Genomic DNA, 17,824 nt, shown 5'->3' with positions numbered 1-17,824 from the left:
GAATTCTGTGCGACTGGTGCTGGCCATGGTTCTTTAAAGTTTGCTTTTATTTTGTTTTTGTTTTGGCTCTAAATAGATCTAAACATTTTTAATTCACTCTATGAAATAAGTCTATTTATTTAAAACCAAATAGCAATATTTCAGACCCTAATAATTCATAGTCAGATGGAATACTATCTCACAATAATGCGGGAGTATTCTCATGAAAAAGAATTTAAAAACAAAGAACTTATGTTAAATTGCAAAGAGATAGTTTTAATTGTTAAGTGATTTTTTTCAAAATTACTTATGCATTTCTTTATTAGGTGAAAATCACAGTTAAACGTTCAAAGGCTGAACTTGTATTATAAGGTTTACTCTTCAGTGCAAATATTTGGTTCCTTAGTCTTACCCAACTGTGCAGACAATAACTCATTACTAATTATACTTTAAAAGTAATTTACAGGGAGTCAGGCGGTAGCGCAGCGGGTTAAGCGCACGTGGCGGAAAGCACAAGGACCGGCTTAAAGATCCCGGTTCGAGCCCCCGGCTCCCCACCTGCAGGGGAGTCGCTTCACAGGAGGTGAAGCAAGTCTGCAGGTGTCTGTCTTTCTCTCCCCCTGTCTATCTTCCCCTCCTCTCTCCATTTCTCTCTGTCCTATCCAACAACGACGACATCAATAAAAATAATAATTACAGCAATAAAAAAAAGAAATTTGTTTAAAAAAAATAGTGTGGCATCACAACTCCTGACTTCAGTCTATACTACAGAGCAATAACAGTTAAATAGCATGGCATCACAACTCCTGACTTTGCGAGTGGTGAAGGAGGGTAGCAGGTGTTTCTCTGTAACTCTCCCTACCTCCCCCTTCCCTCTCAATTTCTGACTGTCTCTATCCAATGAATAAATAAAGATAGTAATAAAAAAATTAAAGAAAATTCATGCTGCCCTTTAAATTTATATTTAAATAAAATGTAATTCAACCAAGTCCTTATTAAGGAAGAAGAAGAGGAAAAGCATTGACAGCCTGAGAAGTACTTCACACGCATTCATCCCAGTGTGAGCACAGTGCCTGCCTCTGTCTGAGGGGTCTCTCACTCCACACACAGAACAAGTGACATGTAGAAAAAACACATTTCCCATATTAGGGAGCTAGTCTCTTCCCTGATCCAGCTTTCTGGTCCTTTTTCCAGCCCTGACATCATCTTCCCAGACAATAACTAGGATCCAACTGCATATCAGATGTCAGGCTCAGGGAAAAAAGAAAGAAAAAAAAAAAAAACCTAGTATACCCACAGGCCCTTTGGAATATAACTAAAATAGGCCTACTAGCTATCTACAAGATGGAGACCCCCCAACTCTTCATCTGCACTATTCCAGCCTTTAGGTTCATGATTGGCTAACAATTTGTTTGGCTTTGTATGTTAACTCTCTTTTCAGCCACCAGGTTCCAGATGCCAGCAGGATGCCGACCAGACTTCCCTGGACAGACGACCCCACCAATATGTCCTGGAGCTCTGCTTCTCCAGAGCCCTGCCCCATTAGGGAAAGAGAGAGACAGGCTGGGAGTATGGATCCACCTGCCAATGCCCATGTTCAGCGGGGAAGCAATTACAGAAGCCAGACCTTCCACCTTCTGCAACCCACAATAACCCTGGGTCCATACTCCCAGAGGGATAAAGAATAGGAAAGCTGTCAGGGGAGGGGATGGGATACAGAGTTCTGGTGATGGGAATTGTGTGGAGTTGTACCCTTCTTATACTATGGTTTTGTCAATGTTTCCTTTTTATAAATAAAAAAGAAAGAAAAAACACATTAAGTGCAATTTCTGATCAGATTGGAGAAGGATAGAATTTCATTTCTACTTTTGGAAATGAACACATTACTTACAAAAATCAAATACTTCTGACTAAATCGTAATAGCTGGAGCCTTCACCTGCTGTGTATGCAGAAGCAGTTGTCATCGTCTTCCGGAAGGGGGTAACAGTAGCTGCTTTTTCTGCTTCTAACTCAGCCACTGTCTTTGGCTTTGCCGGGGCACCTTGAGGGATATTCTTTGGTGGAGGTGCAGGGAAAATCACTTTACCATCCTAACAGAAATAGAAAAATTGACATTTTTAATCTGGCATTTCAAATACACAGAAGATAGCTGAAATAGTAAAAGAATATTCCCTTTAAGCTTCTATTAAATTTGGGCCGAGAGGTGGCAAACCGGCTTAAGCATATACAGCTCCAAACACAAAGACCCGGGTTCCACCCCCCCCCCCCCGTTCCCACCTGCAACTGGGACACTTCACAAGCAGTGAAGCAAGTCTGCAGGTATCTATCTTTCTCTCTCCCTATCTCCCTCCACCCTCCCAACGTCTCTTCATGCTATGAAAAAACAGAAAAAGATTATTTTAAATAAAGACATAGACTCAAATAAATTCCACCTTATTTTGTGTGTATATATATATATATATATATGTTATATATATAACATAGATACATTCATAAAGAAAAGCTTGTGCTACATACATAGATGCATGGCATATATGGAACATACATGGAAGAACACAGGTCAAATCTTTAAAAGCAGACAGGTGAAAACACTTAATTCTTTTTAATTTTTTATTAGTGGTTTACAAAATTATAATGGGGTATATTTTACTTTATTCAATTCTGGCATTTTGTTTCTGTTCTTCAAAAGCAGTGTATAATTTAAGTGAGTCATCTAGGCCTGTAAGTTTCTGCAATATTTTTCTTAACCTTATTTTGTAAATTTTTAGTAGTGTACACCCCTCATGGGGTGGGAAAGACACACAGAGCACTGGCGGTGGGCGTGGTGTGTGGAAGTACGCCCCATAAGCCTGTAATCTAATGATCCTGTAAACCATTATTAAATCATGAATAAGAGCGAGAAGAAAAGCTTCAACATGTGAACCCTTCATTGTTGTGATAGGCTGTATCACCTGGTAGAGCACACACATCACCTTCCGCAAGGACCTAGATTCAAGGTCTAGTCACCACATGGGAACGTCTGCAGTGGAGAGGCTTCATGAGTGGGGGAAGTGGGGCTGTATTGTTTCTCCTCTCTGTGTCTTTTTCTCCCTCCCTCCCTCCCTATCTTTCTCTGTCTAAAAGAAAAATAATGACCACTGGGAGTAATAGAATAGTGCAGACACTGAGTCCCAGTGATAACCCTAGTAGCAAAAAAAAAAAAAAAAAGAGTGAAAGAGAAAAGGGTATGGAGGGAGAATAAAGAAAGGAGATAGGGATGGAAGGAGAGGGGAGGGGAAGGGAGGGGAAAGGAGAGGAGAGAAGAGAAGAGACCTCAGTTCCAAAGCAGGATACTTCTATGACCAGAAATCCTTTAAAATATATATATACTGAGAGCACAGGAAGGGGTCGACGCTTTCACTTACCTTCATCACCACAGTACCTCGAATGACGTGACCCATGGTGCCAAAGTCAAAGTCATCTTTCACGTCAAAGTGAAAATTATCCTTATCAGGGCTGATGGCCTTGAGGAGTTTGGTGATGTTGTTGGAGTACAAAGTACTGGCCTGAGTAGCCATGCGGCTCGGAAGGTCTGTGTATCCTATGTGAGTAATCCCCTAAGCGGACAGAAAGATGTCAGAAAGATCTGTTCACACAGTTTTTCTAGGATAATTCTTATTCAGAGGAAAGGCTAGCTTTTTGAACATATGACTTCATAAGTGTGCAGGTACACTTAGAAACAAAAACTGGGGGGAGGGATGCAGATGGTGGCGCACCTGGTTGAGCGCACATGTCACAGTGCACAAGGACCCAGGTTCGAGCCCCCGATCCCCACCTGCAGGGGGAAAGCTTTACAAGTGGTGAAGCAGGGCTGCAGGTGTCTCTCTGTCTCTCTTCTCTCTCACTCACTATTTCCCCCTACCCTTTAGATTTCTGGCTGTCTCTATCCAATAAGTAAATAAAGATAAGAAAAAAATTAAGAAAAAAATACTGATTTCCCAAAGGTATAAACACATATTTTTATTTTTTTTATTTCTTTATTGAAAGATTTTACCTTGAATGATTCAAGGTAAATATTAATATTCAATTAAACCTTGAATAATTTTTTATTTCTTTATTGAATTATTTTACCTTGAAAAATTCATGTTAAGTGAAATAAGTCAGAAACAGAAGGATGAATATGGGATGATCTCACTCTCAAGCAGAAATTGAAAAACAAGATCAGAAAAGAAAACACAAGTAGAACCTGAAATGGAATTGGCGTATCTCACCAAAATATTTTTATTTTTTTATTAACAGGTGTGTTTCCTTAAATATGGAGAGAAGTCAACAGCCTGTCATAAATCACTAGAGACCAGCAGATTGTCACAGAGAACCTTTTTGCTGTACCTTGTGGATATAAAGCTCTCCTGGCTTGGTGGTTTCAAAGTTGCCGCCAGCCTCCGCGGCTAAATCCACGACAACTGAGCCCTCCTTCATTGACTCAATCATTTCTTTGCTGAATAAAACTGGGGCTCTTTTACCTAATGAAATCAAAGGAAACAACACAAAGCACAATAAAGTTACTAACCCCGTATTTCATGTAGGATATCTTACATCCCATCTAGTTTCCTATTATGATTACTGACGATATTTGAATCAGGTAGTAGTAGTCTCCTAGATATTTGTAGGGAACTGTGAGGATGCGGCAGAGCTTGGCAGGACCCCCCATTGAAAGATGGGTGCCTGAGGGGCACGGCCATCCTTTTTTTTTTTCCTCCAGGTGCTGCATCATGAATCCACCGCTCCTGGAGGCCATTTTTCCCCCCTTTTGTTGCCCTTGTTGTTGTAGCCTCGTTGTGGTCATTATTATTACCATTGTTGATGCTGTTCGTTGTTGGATAGGACAGAGAGAAATGGAGAGAGGAGGGGAAGACAGAGAGAGAGGGGGAGAGAAAGATACCTGCAGACCTGCTTCACCGCTCGTTACACGTGTGCTCCAGTCTTAGGGAAACCCAACTGGAATCCAGGCTCATCCTCTTTGATTTGTAACAGCATCGACTTTATGTCCACCAGCCTCACACGTCTGACCTGGCTTCCAAGCCATCTCTCTTGCTTAAGAAACCCTGAATCCCGATCATCTCCTGAGATGCCTGCAGCTGAGGATCCCTCCCTGGTCTAGAATGTCGCCTGCTCACAAAATATCAAGCGGCCAGGGGGCCGGGCGGTAGCGCAGCGGGTTAAGCGCACGTGAAGCACAAGGACCGGCATAAGGATCCCGGTTCAAGGCCCCCGGCTCCCCACCTGCAGGGGAGTCGCTTCACAGGCGGTGAAGCAGGTCTGCAGGTGTCTGTCTTTCTCTCCCCCTCTCTGTCTTCCCCTCCTGTCGTTCAGAGTTCAAGGCGCCAGTATGCCGGGCTAGCTTCGCGGGAGGGAGGCAGAGACCAGGGATGCACGGCTGGGCTGGGCTGGGCGGAGCAGTAGTATTTCTTTATTCACGAGCGGGTAAGCAGTCTAACAGCCTAATCACAACACAATGGGCTCCTCCATCTCTCTCAGGCCACAGCGTCTGGAACCAAGGAAGTACCTAGGATAGGGGGGTGGGGAGAAGGAAGAAGCGCGGAAAATGCAAAGACTAAACCACAACCCCCCCCCCCCCAGGCAGGGGGAGCGAGACCCAACCAATGTAACAGAATGACCGTGTAAATAGACCACAGTGTCAAGCAATGTAACAGAAGGATCCCAGAGCACAACTAGAAACACACCAACACCCTCCTCTCTCCATTTCTCTTTGTCCTATCCAACAACAACGACAACAATAATAACTACAACAATAAAATAAGGGCAACAAAAGGGAATAAATATTTTTTTAAAAGGAGAAATTTTTTAAAAACACAGAATCTGTGGCAAAGAGTGTGGCAAAGAGTAGTCCATTCAGTGTGCAGTCCAGTAATGAAAGCGCATAGTTTTAAATGTACTTAAATCACAGAGGAATGGTAAATCAAAAGGCAAAGAACTATTTTAAATAGAAAGTAAACAACATAATGTGTATTTTTTTCTATAGAAAAAACCTTTCATATATACATACATAGAAATATATATATTTCATATACCCTGTGGTTTCTAGTAAACGGTATATAGTACAGCACTTCATAATATCAAGATATCTTCTGTTTTACAGAGGGGGGTTCATGTGGTGGTGCATCTGGTTAAGTGAACACACTACAGCGCTCAAGGACCCAGGTTCAAGCCCCCGGTCCCACCTGCAGGGAGAAAGCTTCATGAGTGGTGAAGCAGGGCTGCAGGTGTCTCTCTGCCTCCTTCCCTCTCTATCTCCCCCTCCCTTCTCAGTTTATCTCTGTAATAAATAAACAAATAAAATTTATTGAGAGAGAGAGAGGAGGAGAACACAGCACCCAAGCTTCCTTCAGTAAGGTAGGGGCTGGGCTGCAGCTAGAGTCTCGGCCATGGCAAAGCAGCACATTACCCAAGTGAGCCATTCTGCCCCCTCTCAGTACCAGGAAATCACTAAGTGGTGAACCTAAGAAGAAGATTTGTATTACTTTTCCTTATCTCCCAGTTTTGCTATACAGCTTGTTTTAATTTTGTAATTAAAAAGTTTAATAAGGACTATAGGGAATCCAATGAGAGAGATTAAACGTGCAACTGTCTCCAGGCTTTTAACATGTGGCTGAGTTTTTGTTTCTCATTCTGAAAAGTGCAGAAATGAAAAATTGAAAACAGAGGGAGAGAAATAAAGCCAAAAGAGGAGCAGGTTAGGAAATGAAAGTTCCAAATGAACAAATCCTCAAAAGGACAGATCAAGAGAGGAAAAGCAGAGAAGGCAGTTCCAAAACCCCACCCTTCTTCAGCCAGCTAAGTCCAGTGAGGGCTGTGGGGCCACAGACAGACACCAATAGAAGGAGAAGGTAAATCAGCTGGGGGGAGGGGGGGTCTAGCTAAATTCTGAAAAATATATTTTCATATTTTATTTACTTATTGACTATAGAAGGCATAAATAGATAAAGGAGGAGATACCAGGCGGGGGTATCTCCTAGTCCAGTGGCACCTGGGAATAACACAGCACTTGGAAGGAGGCCAATGAAAAGGGCTAACTTATCAGGACACTGAGCTTCTTGGCCATGAGTGCGACCCAGGTTCAAGCCCAGCCCCCACCACAAAGAAGGAAGGTCTGGTGCTGTGGTCTCATAAATTCTCTCTCTAACTCTCTGCTTTTCTGTCTTTACTGGAAAGAAGGGCGGAAGGGAGGGAGCAGAGAGAAAGAGAAAGAGAGAGAAGAGAGAAAAGCAGAGGGCTGACTGGTAGCAGATCAAGTTGAGCACACACATTACAGTGAGAAAGGTTCTGGGTTCAAGGTCCCAGTCCTCACCTACAGGGAAAGCTTTGCAAGAGGTAAAGCAGGGCTGCAGGTCGGTCTCTTTTCTCCCACTCTAACTTCCCTCTCTCTTGAACTCTCTCTCCATCAAACCCACTCTAACTTCCCTCTCTCTCTCTCGAACTCTCTCTCCATCAAACCCACTCTAACTTCCCTCTCTCTCTCGAACTCTCACTCCATCAAACCCACTCTAACTTCCCTCTCTCTCTCTTGAACTCTCTCTTCATCAAATAAATTTTAAGAGAGAGAGAAACTAGTCTAGGAGTGAACAAAATAGCAGAAGCACAAGATTTCAGCACCACAAATATATATATATATATATATATATATATATATATATATATATATATATATATTATTATATTATATGGAGCAACAATAAAAAGGTAATAAAAATTTAAAAGCAAAATACTAAGATAGTATTATATTAGATAGTAGATAAATGAAAAATAAAAACAAACGGTCAGTTTAAAGATTGTCCTTAGTAAGAATCAAAGGAACAGGGGACCAGGTAGTAACATACCTGACTAAGTGTATGGATTACCTGCAGAGGGAAGCTTCATGAGCGGTGAAGCAGGTCTGTAGCTGTCTCTCTTTCTCCCTCACTATCTCTACCTCCTCTCTCTATTTCTCTCTGTTCTACTGAATAAAGTAGAAAGGAGAGAAAAATGGCCACCAGGAGTGGTGGATTCATAGTGCCAGTACTGAGTCCCAGCAGTAACCCTGATGGCAATTAAAATAAACAAAGAGTCTAAAAAAAAAAAAGATGAATACCATGAAAGGGAAGATCACTGAACCGGGCAAACATCAGATGCTCACATCCTGGTTCAATCTCTAGTACTGCATACACAACAGTGGTGTGTCTGTCTGTCTGTCTCTCATATGAAACTCTCATAAATAATACATAAAATAAATTTTTATTAAAGACATGTGAATTCAAAAAGTGAGATACCAAGGCTGGTGGTAGCACACCTGGTAAATTGGCACAGAGTGATGAAGCCCTGACCAAATAAAAAATAAGGTTCCGGGGGTCGGGCAGTAGCACAACAGGTTAAGCACAAGTGGCAAGAAACGCAAGGACCAGTGGAAGCATCCTGGTTCGAGCCCCCGGCTCCCCACCTGCAGGGGAGTCACTTCATAAGTGGTGAAGCAGGTCTGCAGGTGTCTATCTTTCTCTCTCCGTCTTTCCCTCCTCTCTCCATTTCTCTCTGTCCTATCCAACAACAATAACATCAGTAACAGCAACAATAATAACTACAACAACAATAAAAAGAAACAAGGGCAACAAAAGGGAAAATAAATAACTTAAAAAGTAAAAATAAAAAAATTTAAATCATACTAATGTTGAGATCAAAGCAACTATCTTTACAAATCTGCTGAGCAAACAGTGCACTGTGCCATCTTTGAGGAAAGCAGGGTTTACCAAGCAAGTATCCGCTGGCCAAAAATGTTCTTCATTCACCCAGCCACTTAATTGCTAAGATCTGATAACTCTTGGGAAAAATAAATAACAATACAGACACAGACATCACACATAAAAACCGCTAGGTTATCTTTTTTCAAAGATTGCGGCATTTATTCCGTGAGAGAGACTGAAAGACTTATGCACCACGCTGGCGTACACACACAGTGAGAGAATCACGCCCCAGACCAGCTCTGCTCTGCCACTGAGCCTCGATCCCCACCACGGCACGTGTCACGCAGGGCTCTGACTCACTCTTCTTAATGAATGAATGTTCTTTCCAGCGACAGCACAGCCAGGGAGGGAGCGCAGTATCTCAGAGCACAGGAATTGCAGGGCTGAGGCTGCAGCGTTGATCCCCCAAGTAGCTCTGTGCTCTTACAGCTACAGCAATTGAAGTTAAACTTAGGACATTATTGAAAGGCGGGCAGGGACACAAGTAAGCGTGGATAACAAATGGGTACATAGATTTTTGTTGTTGTTGTTATTGTTTAGTCTTTATTTATTTATTGGATAGAGATAGCCAGGAATTGCGAGGAAGGGGGAGACAGAGAAGGAGAGAATCAGAGAGACCCCTGCAGCCCTGCTTCACCACTTGTGAGGCTTTGCCCCTGCAGGTGGGGTCCAGGGGCTCGAACACAGGTCCTTACATATTGTAACATGTGCGCTCAACCAGGTGCGCCACCACCCAGCCCCCACAGATTTGTATGTATGTATGTATGTGTGTACGTGTGCGTGTATGTGTGCACATATGTGTGTATGTATTTGCAATATGCAGCACAGTAAAGAATATATCCAGGCCGGGGAGTGGCACACCTTGTGGAGCAGACATATAACCATGCACAAGGACCCAGGTTCAGGCCCTCAGCCCCACCTGCAGAGAAGAGGCATCACAAGCAGGGAAGCAGTGCTGAGGTCTCTCTCTCTCTCTCTCTCCCCCTCTTCCCCTTCTCTCCTTCTCTCCCTCTCTCTCTCTCTCTCTCTCTCTCTCTCCCCCCCTCTTCTCCTTCTCTCCTTCTCTCCCTCTCTCCCTCTCTCTCTCTCTCTCTCTCAAAGAAAGGAAGGAAGGAAAGGAGGGAGAGAGGGAGGGGAGAAGTGAAAGAGGGGCTAGGTGGTGTCATGCCCAGGAGAATACATACATCACCAACACTAAGACCTGGGTTCAAGCCCCCTGGTCTCTACTTAGACAGGGGAAGCTTAACAAGTGGTTGAGCAGAGCTGTAGGTATGTTTTCTTCTCTCTGTCTCTCCCCTTTCTATCTCTGTCATTGATCATCTATCAAAGAAAAATAGATTTGGCCCTTCCCCACTAGGGAAAGAGAAAGACAGGCTGGGAATATGGATCAACCTATATGGTCAACACCCATGTTCAGCGGGGAAGCAATGACAGAAGCCAGACCTTCCACTTTCTGCATCCCACAATGACCTTGGGTCCATACTCCCAGAGGGATAGAGAATAGGAAAGCTGTCAGGGGAGGGGATGGGATACAGAGTTCTGGTGGTGGGAACTGTGTGAAGTTGTACCCCTCTTATCCTATGGTTTAGTCAATGTTTCCTTTTTTTTTTTTTTTCCTCCACGGTTATTGCTGGGCTCGGTGCCTGCACCATGAGTCCACCGCTCCTGGAGGCCATTCTTTTCCCCTTTTTTTTGTTGCCCTTGTTGTTGTAGCCTCGTTGTGGTTATCATTATTACCATTATTACCATTGTTGATGTTGTTCATTGTTGGAGAGGACAGAGAGAAATGGAGAGAGGGAGGGGAAGACAGAGAGGGGGAGAGAAAGACAGACACCTGCAGACTTGCCTCACCGCCTGTGAAGCGACTCCCCTGCAAGGTGGGGAGCCGGGGGCTTGAACCGGGATCCTTACGCCGGTCCTTGCGCTTTGCGCCACGTGCGCTTAACCCGCTGCGCCCCCGCCCGACTCCCCCAATGTTTCCTTTTTATAAATAAAAAATTAAAAAAGAAAAAAAGATTTGAATGGCCACCAGAAGCAGTAGAATCCTCATGTAGGCACGGAATGATGGAATCATAGAAACACCAGGTTGCAGAGAAAATCCTGGTGATAAATAAATAAATGCTTTAAAATATATAGTCAATGTTTAATGTAAATCCTTCAAACAAATATCCCATGTACCTCAAAGACACTCTAATTATGATTCTAAAGACAAAGATAAAGATCACATGAGCATACCAGATACCTCAAGACATAAATGTAGGGGGCCTGGGAGATAGCATAATGGTTATGCAAAAATGACTTTCCTGCCTGAGGCTCCAAGGTCCCTAGATGAATCCCTAGCAGTAGAGTAAGTCAGAGCTGAGCGTGTTCTGTTAATAATAACAGTATTGATATTGTACTCCTCTTACAGCACAGTCTTGTCGATCATTATTGGATCACTAATAATAATAAAAGAAGTTGGAAAATAAGAAAACACAAAGAAAACCTGAACTGGATTTGGAGAAAATAAGAATAATATTCAAAAAAAAAAAACAGCATAACTTTAGAAGGCAGATAAGAGATTTACTAGAAGCACAACTGAGTTTTCCCCCCTTTTTTACTGTTCGTTTCTGTTCATTTTATTATTTATCTCCAAAAGATAGCATCCACAAAAGTCCAAAACTAAAAGCATGGAGAATTCCAATAATGGTGGAGTAATGTCAGTGATGGAGTGATGTCAGCATAGGAAAAAAAATTCAATTAAATTTGGTAAAAATAAATAAATAAATAAATAAATAAAATTAGGCCAGAGAAGTGACTCAGCAGTAGTGTAGGAATCACATGCAGATCACATGTGTAACCACAGCCACTGTGAGGAGTGAAAGCCAGTTAGTCTCTGGCACAACAGAGATCACGTGTGAAAGACCTAGCAGGGTTTCTGGCTTCCTGGTGCCTTCTGGTCCATGGACATAAAGTTCCCTGGAAAGATGACTCAGTTCTCGGCCAATTCCATACTTTTGCCAAAATACTGGTGGGGCATCCTGCACTCCAATCACCATTCAAGTGTTCATTCATGCATTTACTACTCAAATGGGACTTACTTAAGTGACTGCTATGTGCAGCCTAAGGAAGGACGTTTTTAACTTATTTCTGAGGTCTGATATTTTAGTACCCCAAAAAAGGCTGCACTTAAAGGTTAGTGAAGAGTTTCCTTTTTAGAATAGCAAATATTCAAAGCGTTCCTCTAAAGGTTTAAGTGCAGTTTCCTGGGAGGGGAGATAGCACAATGGTTATGCAAAGAAACTCTCCTGCCTGAGGCTCCCAAGTCCCAGATCCAGCCCCTTACACCAATAAAAGCCAGAGCTGATCAGTGCTCTGGTAAATAATAACAATAACGTTAAAACTTTCCCAGTTGGTTGGCCATGATTTGGAGTGGGTCGGTAGGCCATAGCGTGCGTCCTTGTGTGCACCGTGTATGACTAAGTCAATGCCTCATACACATGTGCTCTGCTTCTAAATGCACTCACAGCTGTGAGGGCTACAAGTTCCATTCTTCAATGTGACTGAACTCAGTTCTCTTTGCACCTCATTAGCGTCTCCTTAAGTGAATACTAAGACACAGTTTAAAGTGTAAAAATTAGAAACCCCCAGAAAATCTTATACAGGTTTTAAAAGTGGTTTATTGATGAGAGAGAGAGAAACAGAGAAAGAAAAAGTGTCACCCTTGCATGTGCAATGTCGAGGTTCAAACTTGAGATCTCACTTTGTTTTTTTATATATGTATTTCTTTATTAGTGATTTAATAATGAATGACAAGACGGGGATAAGAGGGATACAATTCCATACAATTCCCACCACCAGAGTTCCATATCTCATGCCCTCCATTGGAAGCTTCCCTATTCTTTATCCCTCTGAGAGAATGGACCAAAATTCTTTATGGGGATGCAGAAAGTGGGAGGTCTGGCTTCTGTCATTGCTTCTCTGCTGGACATGAGCACTGGCAGAGACCTCACTCTTTCTAACACTCTAGCCACTGTGCCGCCTCCTGGGCCACAAACTTGCTCATTTTTAAAAACAGCATTAGCAACTCAGTTTCACATAGCAAACGCATACCTGAATTACAAATCAATGCAGAAAGCAAATATAAACATGAGGTTTATTTGTAGCAGGCTACTGTTCCCCCACTGAATGCCTAGAGGCATGTACAGTACAGAATTCTGTAATGATAGTTTTTCCTATGATAATATGATAAATGTGATCAGTTTCTAAATGAGGCAGAGTAAGAGGTTAACAATAACCAATAATAACACAGAATAACTGTAATAAAAGTCCTATCAATTTGGTATCCCTCTTCCTGGTCCTTCCTCCCTCTTCTCTTTCTCTCGAAATATCCTATTATATGTAATGTTCTCAGACTGCAGTCGACCACCATTCACTGAAAACAAAGAAAAGGAAACTAATTTGGGGAAACTGATTGAATGGCCTCTCTACAACACAAAATTCAAAGAGTCAGTTAGCTTAAACCAAATACCAAAGACCAGAGGGTTTCCAAAAAGTTTTGCAATAAATTATACCTCTCTGAATGAATCAGGCTTAACTTAATCATGGTCATCTGAAATCAATCAATTCTCAGAATCTAGCTTACTGGGAAAAGAATCAAGCCTTCACAGACAACTTCCACCACACTGAGAAAAAAAAAAAAAAAAAAAAGAAGAAGAAGACAGAAAAAAAGAAAAGGCTACTCAAAATATTAAGAACAATGGGATACCAAGATGAAATGGTTTACCACAAAATTTTATAATGACTCTTAAGAGCACTGAGCACTGTTTACTGGAATTATTCAATGGCATGTAATCAGATGGGGAAATTCCTGACTTCCTGGCCTTAAACAGGCTTGACCAAGAACGCAGTATGGTTAACAATATGGGGGGGTGGGGGGAGTAGATAGCATAATGGTTATGCAAAGAGACTCTTGCCCAAGGCTCCAAGGACCCAGGTTCAATCCCCTGCACCACCATAAGCCAGAGTTGAGCAGTGCTTTTGATTTGGGGACTTTTGTCCAAAAATAGTTTCAACAAAACTTTCCAACTCAGAAGAGTTTTATTAAGAATTTATTTGAAAATTATGGAATTTATTATCCCATAGGTATGCTGGAGAATGTGTCTATCTGGACTGTAGTGCTCTGAAGACTTGCTTATACTTTTCTTTTTACTAAAAGTCATTTACTATAGAATATTTCTAATTTTACTTTCTGTATTTTAATTTTGTAGAGGGCTGATGGGACTTCCATGCTCTTATTAAAATTATCTATCAAAAGAAAAAACCTGTCAAGTAAAAAGATGTATCTCCACATGTATCCACAACTTTTTTGTTTTAAACCACTAATCCCTCCAATTAAAAAAAAAGTGTGTCTCTTTTTCAAAGATACGTAATATGAGGTTCAGAGAAACACAGCAGCTACTAAATAATGCAACTGAAATCTGAATCTCTACTCTCTTATTTTAAATCTATGAGCTGATCCCCAGTGAAAGAAATTGAAAATGAGCAGGGCTGAGAAGAGAGTATATTGATTGTGCAAAAGGCTTCTATGCCTGGGACTGCAAGGTCCAGATTTAGTCTCCAGAAGCACCAGCAGCCAGAGCTGAGCAGTGCTCTGGGAAAGAGGGTTAGGGTGGAAAGAAAGAAAGGAGAAAAGAAGACAGATAAGAACACGAAGCAGGCAAGAGGATAGAGACTCTTAGCTAGTCACCAAAATCCATGATCCTTATTTGTTATGGGATGAATTTGTACCCCACAAATTCCTGTGTTGAAGCCTTCAAAATATTTGGAGAGAGAAACTAAGTGAGAATAAAGAAGTGATGAAATTGAGGCTATCAAGATGGGTTCTGTTCCAATATGACTAGTGCCTTTAGAACAAGAGAAAATGTGAACACAAAAAAAAAAACGAGGCACTGAGGTCAAATAGGGAGACAGCAAGAAAGGGGCCATCCACAGGTCAAGGCAAGAGGTCTCGAGAGAGACCAAACCCAACCCACCACCACCTTGACCTTGGAGCTCCAGACTCCCACTATAAGAAAATGGATCTCTGTTGCCTAAAGGTTTTGTCAGAGCAACAAACTAAGTCATTGCTCTAGTTCACCTTATTTTATTCTGTTAGTGACTTAAGGTTGATTTATAAAATCATTAGATAACAGGGGTAACTCTGGTAGTAGGAATGGTTTGAATTATACCGGTTATCTCGTAATTTTGTCGTCCCCATTCCCTCCATTGGAAACAGCAGTAGATGTATATGGAGAGAGATGATTGGCTTGTGTGTTTTTGTTGTTATGTGTTTGTTTTGCTTTGTCTTTTCTAGAGAAAGATACAGAGGCAGAAAGAGATCACAGCATCAAAGCTTCCTTCAACACGGTGGGGGCTGGCTTCCAACCCGGGTCTCACAAATGGCAAAGCTGCCGGCTATCCAAGGGAGCTATTTCACGGACCCCTCTCTTGTTCTTGAGCACACGGCAGGCAACAAATCTCAGCTTCCTTCTCAGCTAGGTTGGCCTGTATGGCCTAAACCTTAACCAGGAAAAAGTGAGTGAGTGTGGTGTGTGCTACTTCTAGGCATCCCATGCACATTCTTCTCCACCTTGGTCCCTTCTGGACAGCTAGAAGAGAGGTCGTATGCAGACTGACGAAATGTCATGACTGTATCCCCAGCTGACCACACGAAGGAGGGAACCCACCGATGTGTCAACTGTCATTACTTTTAACTGAGCAAGAAGTCAGTCTCTCTAGTAATTGAGTCACTGCGGTCATCTGGATTCCTTTGCTTTAGCAGCTAGTCCATCTAAGCTAAAACTGAGATATCAGAGAATGTCAGGAAAGTGAAGAAGGGGAGACACAGAATCCCCCTGAGAGGAAGGACCACTCACCAGCAGTCACTCCATGGGGTGATGCTCCCCCAAGACAGACCCAGTCTCCCCATGTTTCTCAGCTCTGGGACTGCCAGAGAGGAGAGCGTGACACTTCCCAATCTTGTGACACACTTTTGGAGAAGTAACAGACCCAACCAAAGTATAATTCTGTGCCATAAATTTCTCTAACAGAACATTTGTTAAATCTGGCCTAGTCACTCGCTAAGTTTGCTCTAAGCACACTCCAGAAAGCCAAGACTGACAAATGACCACGGCTAACATTGCAATGTTAGTTTCTTCTGTTGATGACAAGTCTGTCTGTCTGTGGTGAAAACCACCAGAGGTGCAGTAGACAGGCTGTGGTTACCAACCCTTGACGTCGCAACATTTAAGTATTTCTCTCTGTCCCTCAAAACAAATGTATTATAAAGTGTTGGTATCTTCTAATTCTGCTTTTAAAAACCCCTTCTGTTTCATTTGGTTTAAATCCCCCCTGCTTAACACTGCATTCTATTTACATAACCACTGTATTCTATTCACATAACCACTGCTGTCTATTTACATAAATCACTTTTACATTTACATAAAGCACCACCTTCCTTCCAGGGCATTGGTGGTTTAGTGGTAGAATTCTCGCCTGCTCCACCCCCTCTCCTTGTCACACCCTGATCCTCTCCTTGTCACACCCTGATTTTCACCAGTCGCTTTTCTCTCCACCCTCTCTGCGTCACATCCTGTTCACACCCTACTTGGGAAGTATATATAAAGACAACATTGTTCGTTTTAGTTAGTTGTTAGTTTAGTCTAGCTTGGTATAGATTGTGCTGCGTCCTGCATGAATAAAGAGATACTGCGTACAGCTCAACCCTGAGTCCCTGGTCGTCTGTCTCCTGTCAATGAAGCTCAGCCCGACAATAAAGTAGTATTAAAAAATATCTACACAGGGAGTCGGGTGATAGTGCAGCATGTTAAGCGCAAGGACCAGCATAAGGATCCCAGCTTGAGCCCCCAGCTCCCCACCTGCAGGGGAGTCGCTTCACAGGCGGTGAAGCAGGTCTGCAGGTGTCTGTCTTTCTCTCCCCCTCTCTGTCTTCTCCTCCTCTCTCCATTTCTCTCTGTCCTATCTGACAATGACGACATTGATAACAACAATAACTACAACAACAATAAAAAAAAAGACAACAAAAGAGAAAATAAATAAATAAAATTAAAGAATATTTTTTAAAAATCTATGCAGGTGTCAGGTGATGGTACACCCGGTCAAGCACACATCTTACAATGGGCAAGGGACCCAGGTTCAAGCCTCCACTCCTACCTACAGGAAGAAAACTTTGCAAGTGTTGAAGTAGTGCTGCAGGTGTCTGTCTCTCTTGCCCCCTATCTCCCCGCTTCTTTCTTGATCTCTCTCTATATATATATGTATCCAATAAATAAAATATTAGAAAAGCAAATAAATCTTTCAAATCTATGCAATCATATAATACAGTTAAGAAGGCAAGCATAGTAGGGTCAGGTCAATGGGCACAGTACATGTCATGCCATGCACAGTTCGGTTTTTTTTATTATTTTTATTTATTTATTTTCCCTTTTGTTGCCCTTGTTATTTAGATAAGACAGAGAGAAATGGAGAGAGGAGAGGAAGACAGAGGAGGGAGAGAAAGACAGACACCTGCAGACCTACTTCACCACCTGTGAAGTGACTCCCCTGTAGGTGGGGAGCCAGGGGCTTGAACCTGGATCCTTATGCCGGTCCTTGGGCTTTGTGCCACATGCGCTTAACCCGCTGCGCTACCGCCCGACTCCCCACAGTTCAGTTTTGAGCCCTGGCACCACAAACAAGTGTTGTGATGCCCAAGGAAGCTCCAATGTTATATCTCATTCTGTTTATCTCTCTCCCTCTCTCTCCCTCTTTCTCTCTCTGTCTCTCTCTCTGTCTCTCTCTCTCTGAAAAAGCAGCCAAGAGTGGATACTATCATCAATACTAATAGAAACCCTAAGCTTTCCAGCAGTTACAGTTCAATTACAAAATAAGGGCAAGACCTCAGATGGGGAGGAAGAGAGGAGAGAAGCTAGTTATACCACAAACCTAACACCAGTTAAATACAACAACTGACCCTCAAGGTTCTAACACCTGGAAGAAAGCCTAAGCTCGCCAGGTAAAGAAGGGACTACAGAAACTGGGAGCCAACAGACTG

General features: G+C 42.4%; 1 protein-coding gene across 4 annotated transcripts in view; it reads right to left on the bottom strand.

The window, feature by feature from the left end:
- Positions 1–17,824, bottom strand: part of NNT (nicotinamide nucleotide transhydrogenase) — a 122,943-nt gene that overhangs the window by 60,816 nt on the left and 44,303 nt on the right. For all 4 annotated transcript variants that reach the window (XM_060191014.1, XM_060191012.1, XM_060191013.1 and 1 more), the window contains 3 exons: positions 4,349–4,482; positions 3,385–3,576; positions 1,917–2,070 (listed from right to left, as the gene is read on the bottom strand). In XM_060191014.1, the coding sequence (XP_060046997.1) occupies positions 1,917–2,070; positions 3,385–3,576; positions 4,349–4,482 (480 nt within the window). The remainder of the gene's footprint in view (positions 1–1,916; positions 2,071–3,384; positions 3,577–4,348; positions 4,483–17,824) is intronic.

The sequence above is a fragment of the Erinaceus europaeus genome, chromosome 5, assembly GCF_950295315.1.
Source record: "Erinaceus europaeus chromosome 5, mEriEur2.1, whole genome shotgun sequence".
Taxonomy (NCBI): domain Eukaryota; kingdom Metazoa; phylum Chordata; class Mammalia; order Eulipotyphla; family Erinaceidae; genus Erinaceus; species Erinaceus europaeus.
This window is presented reverse-complemented; position numbering and strand designations above follow the sequence as displayed.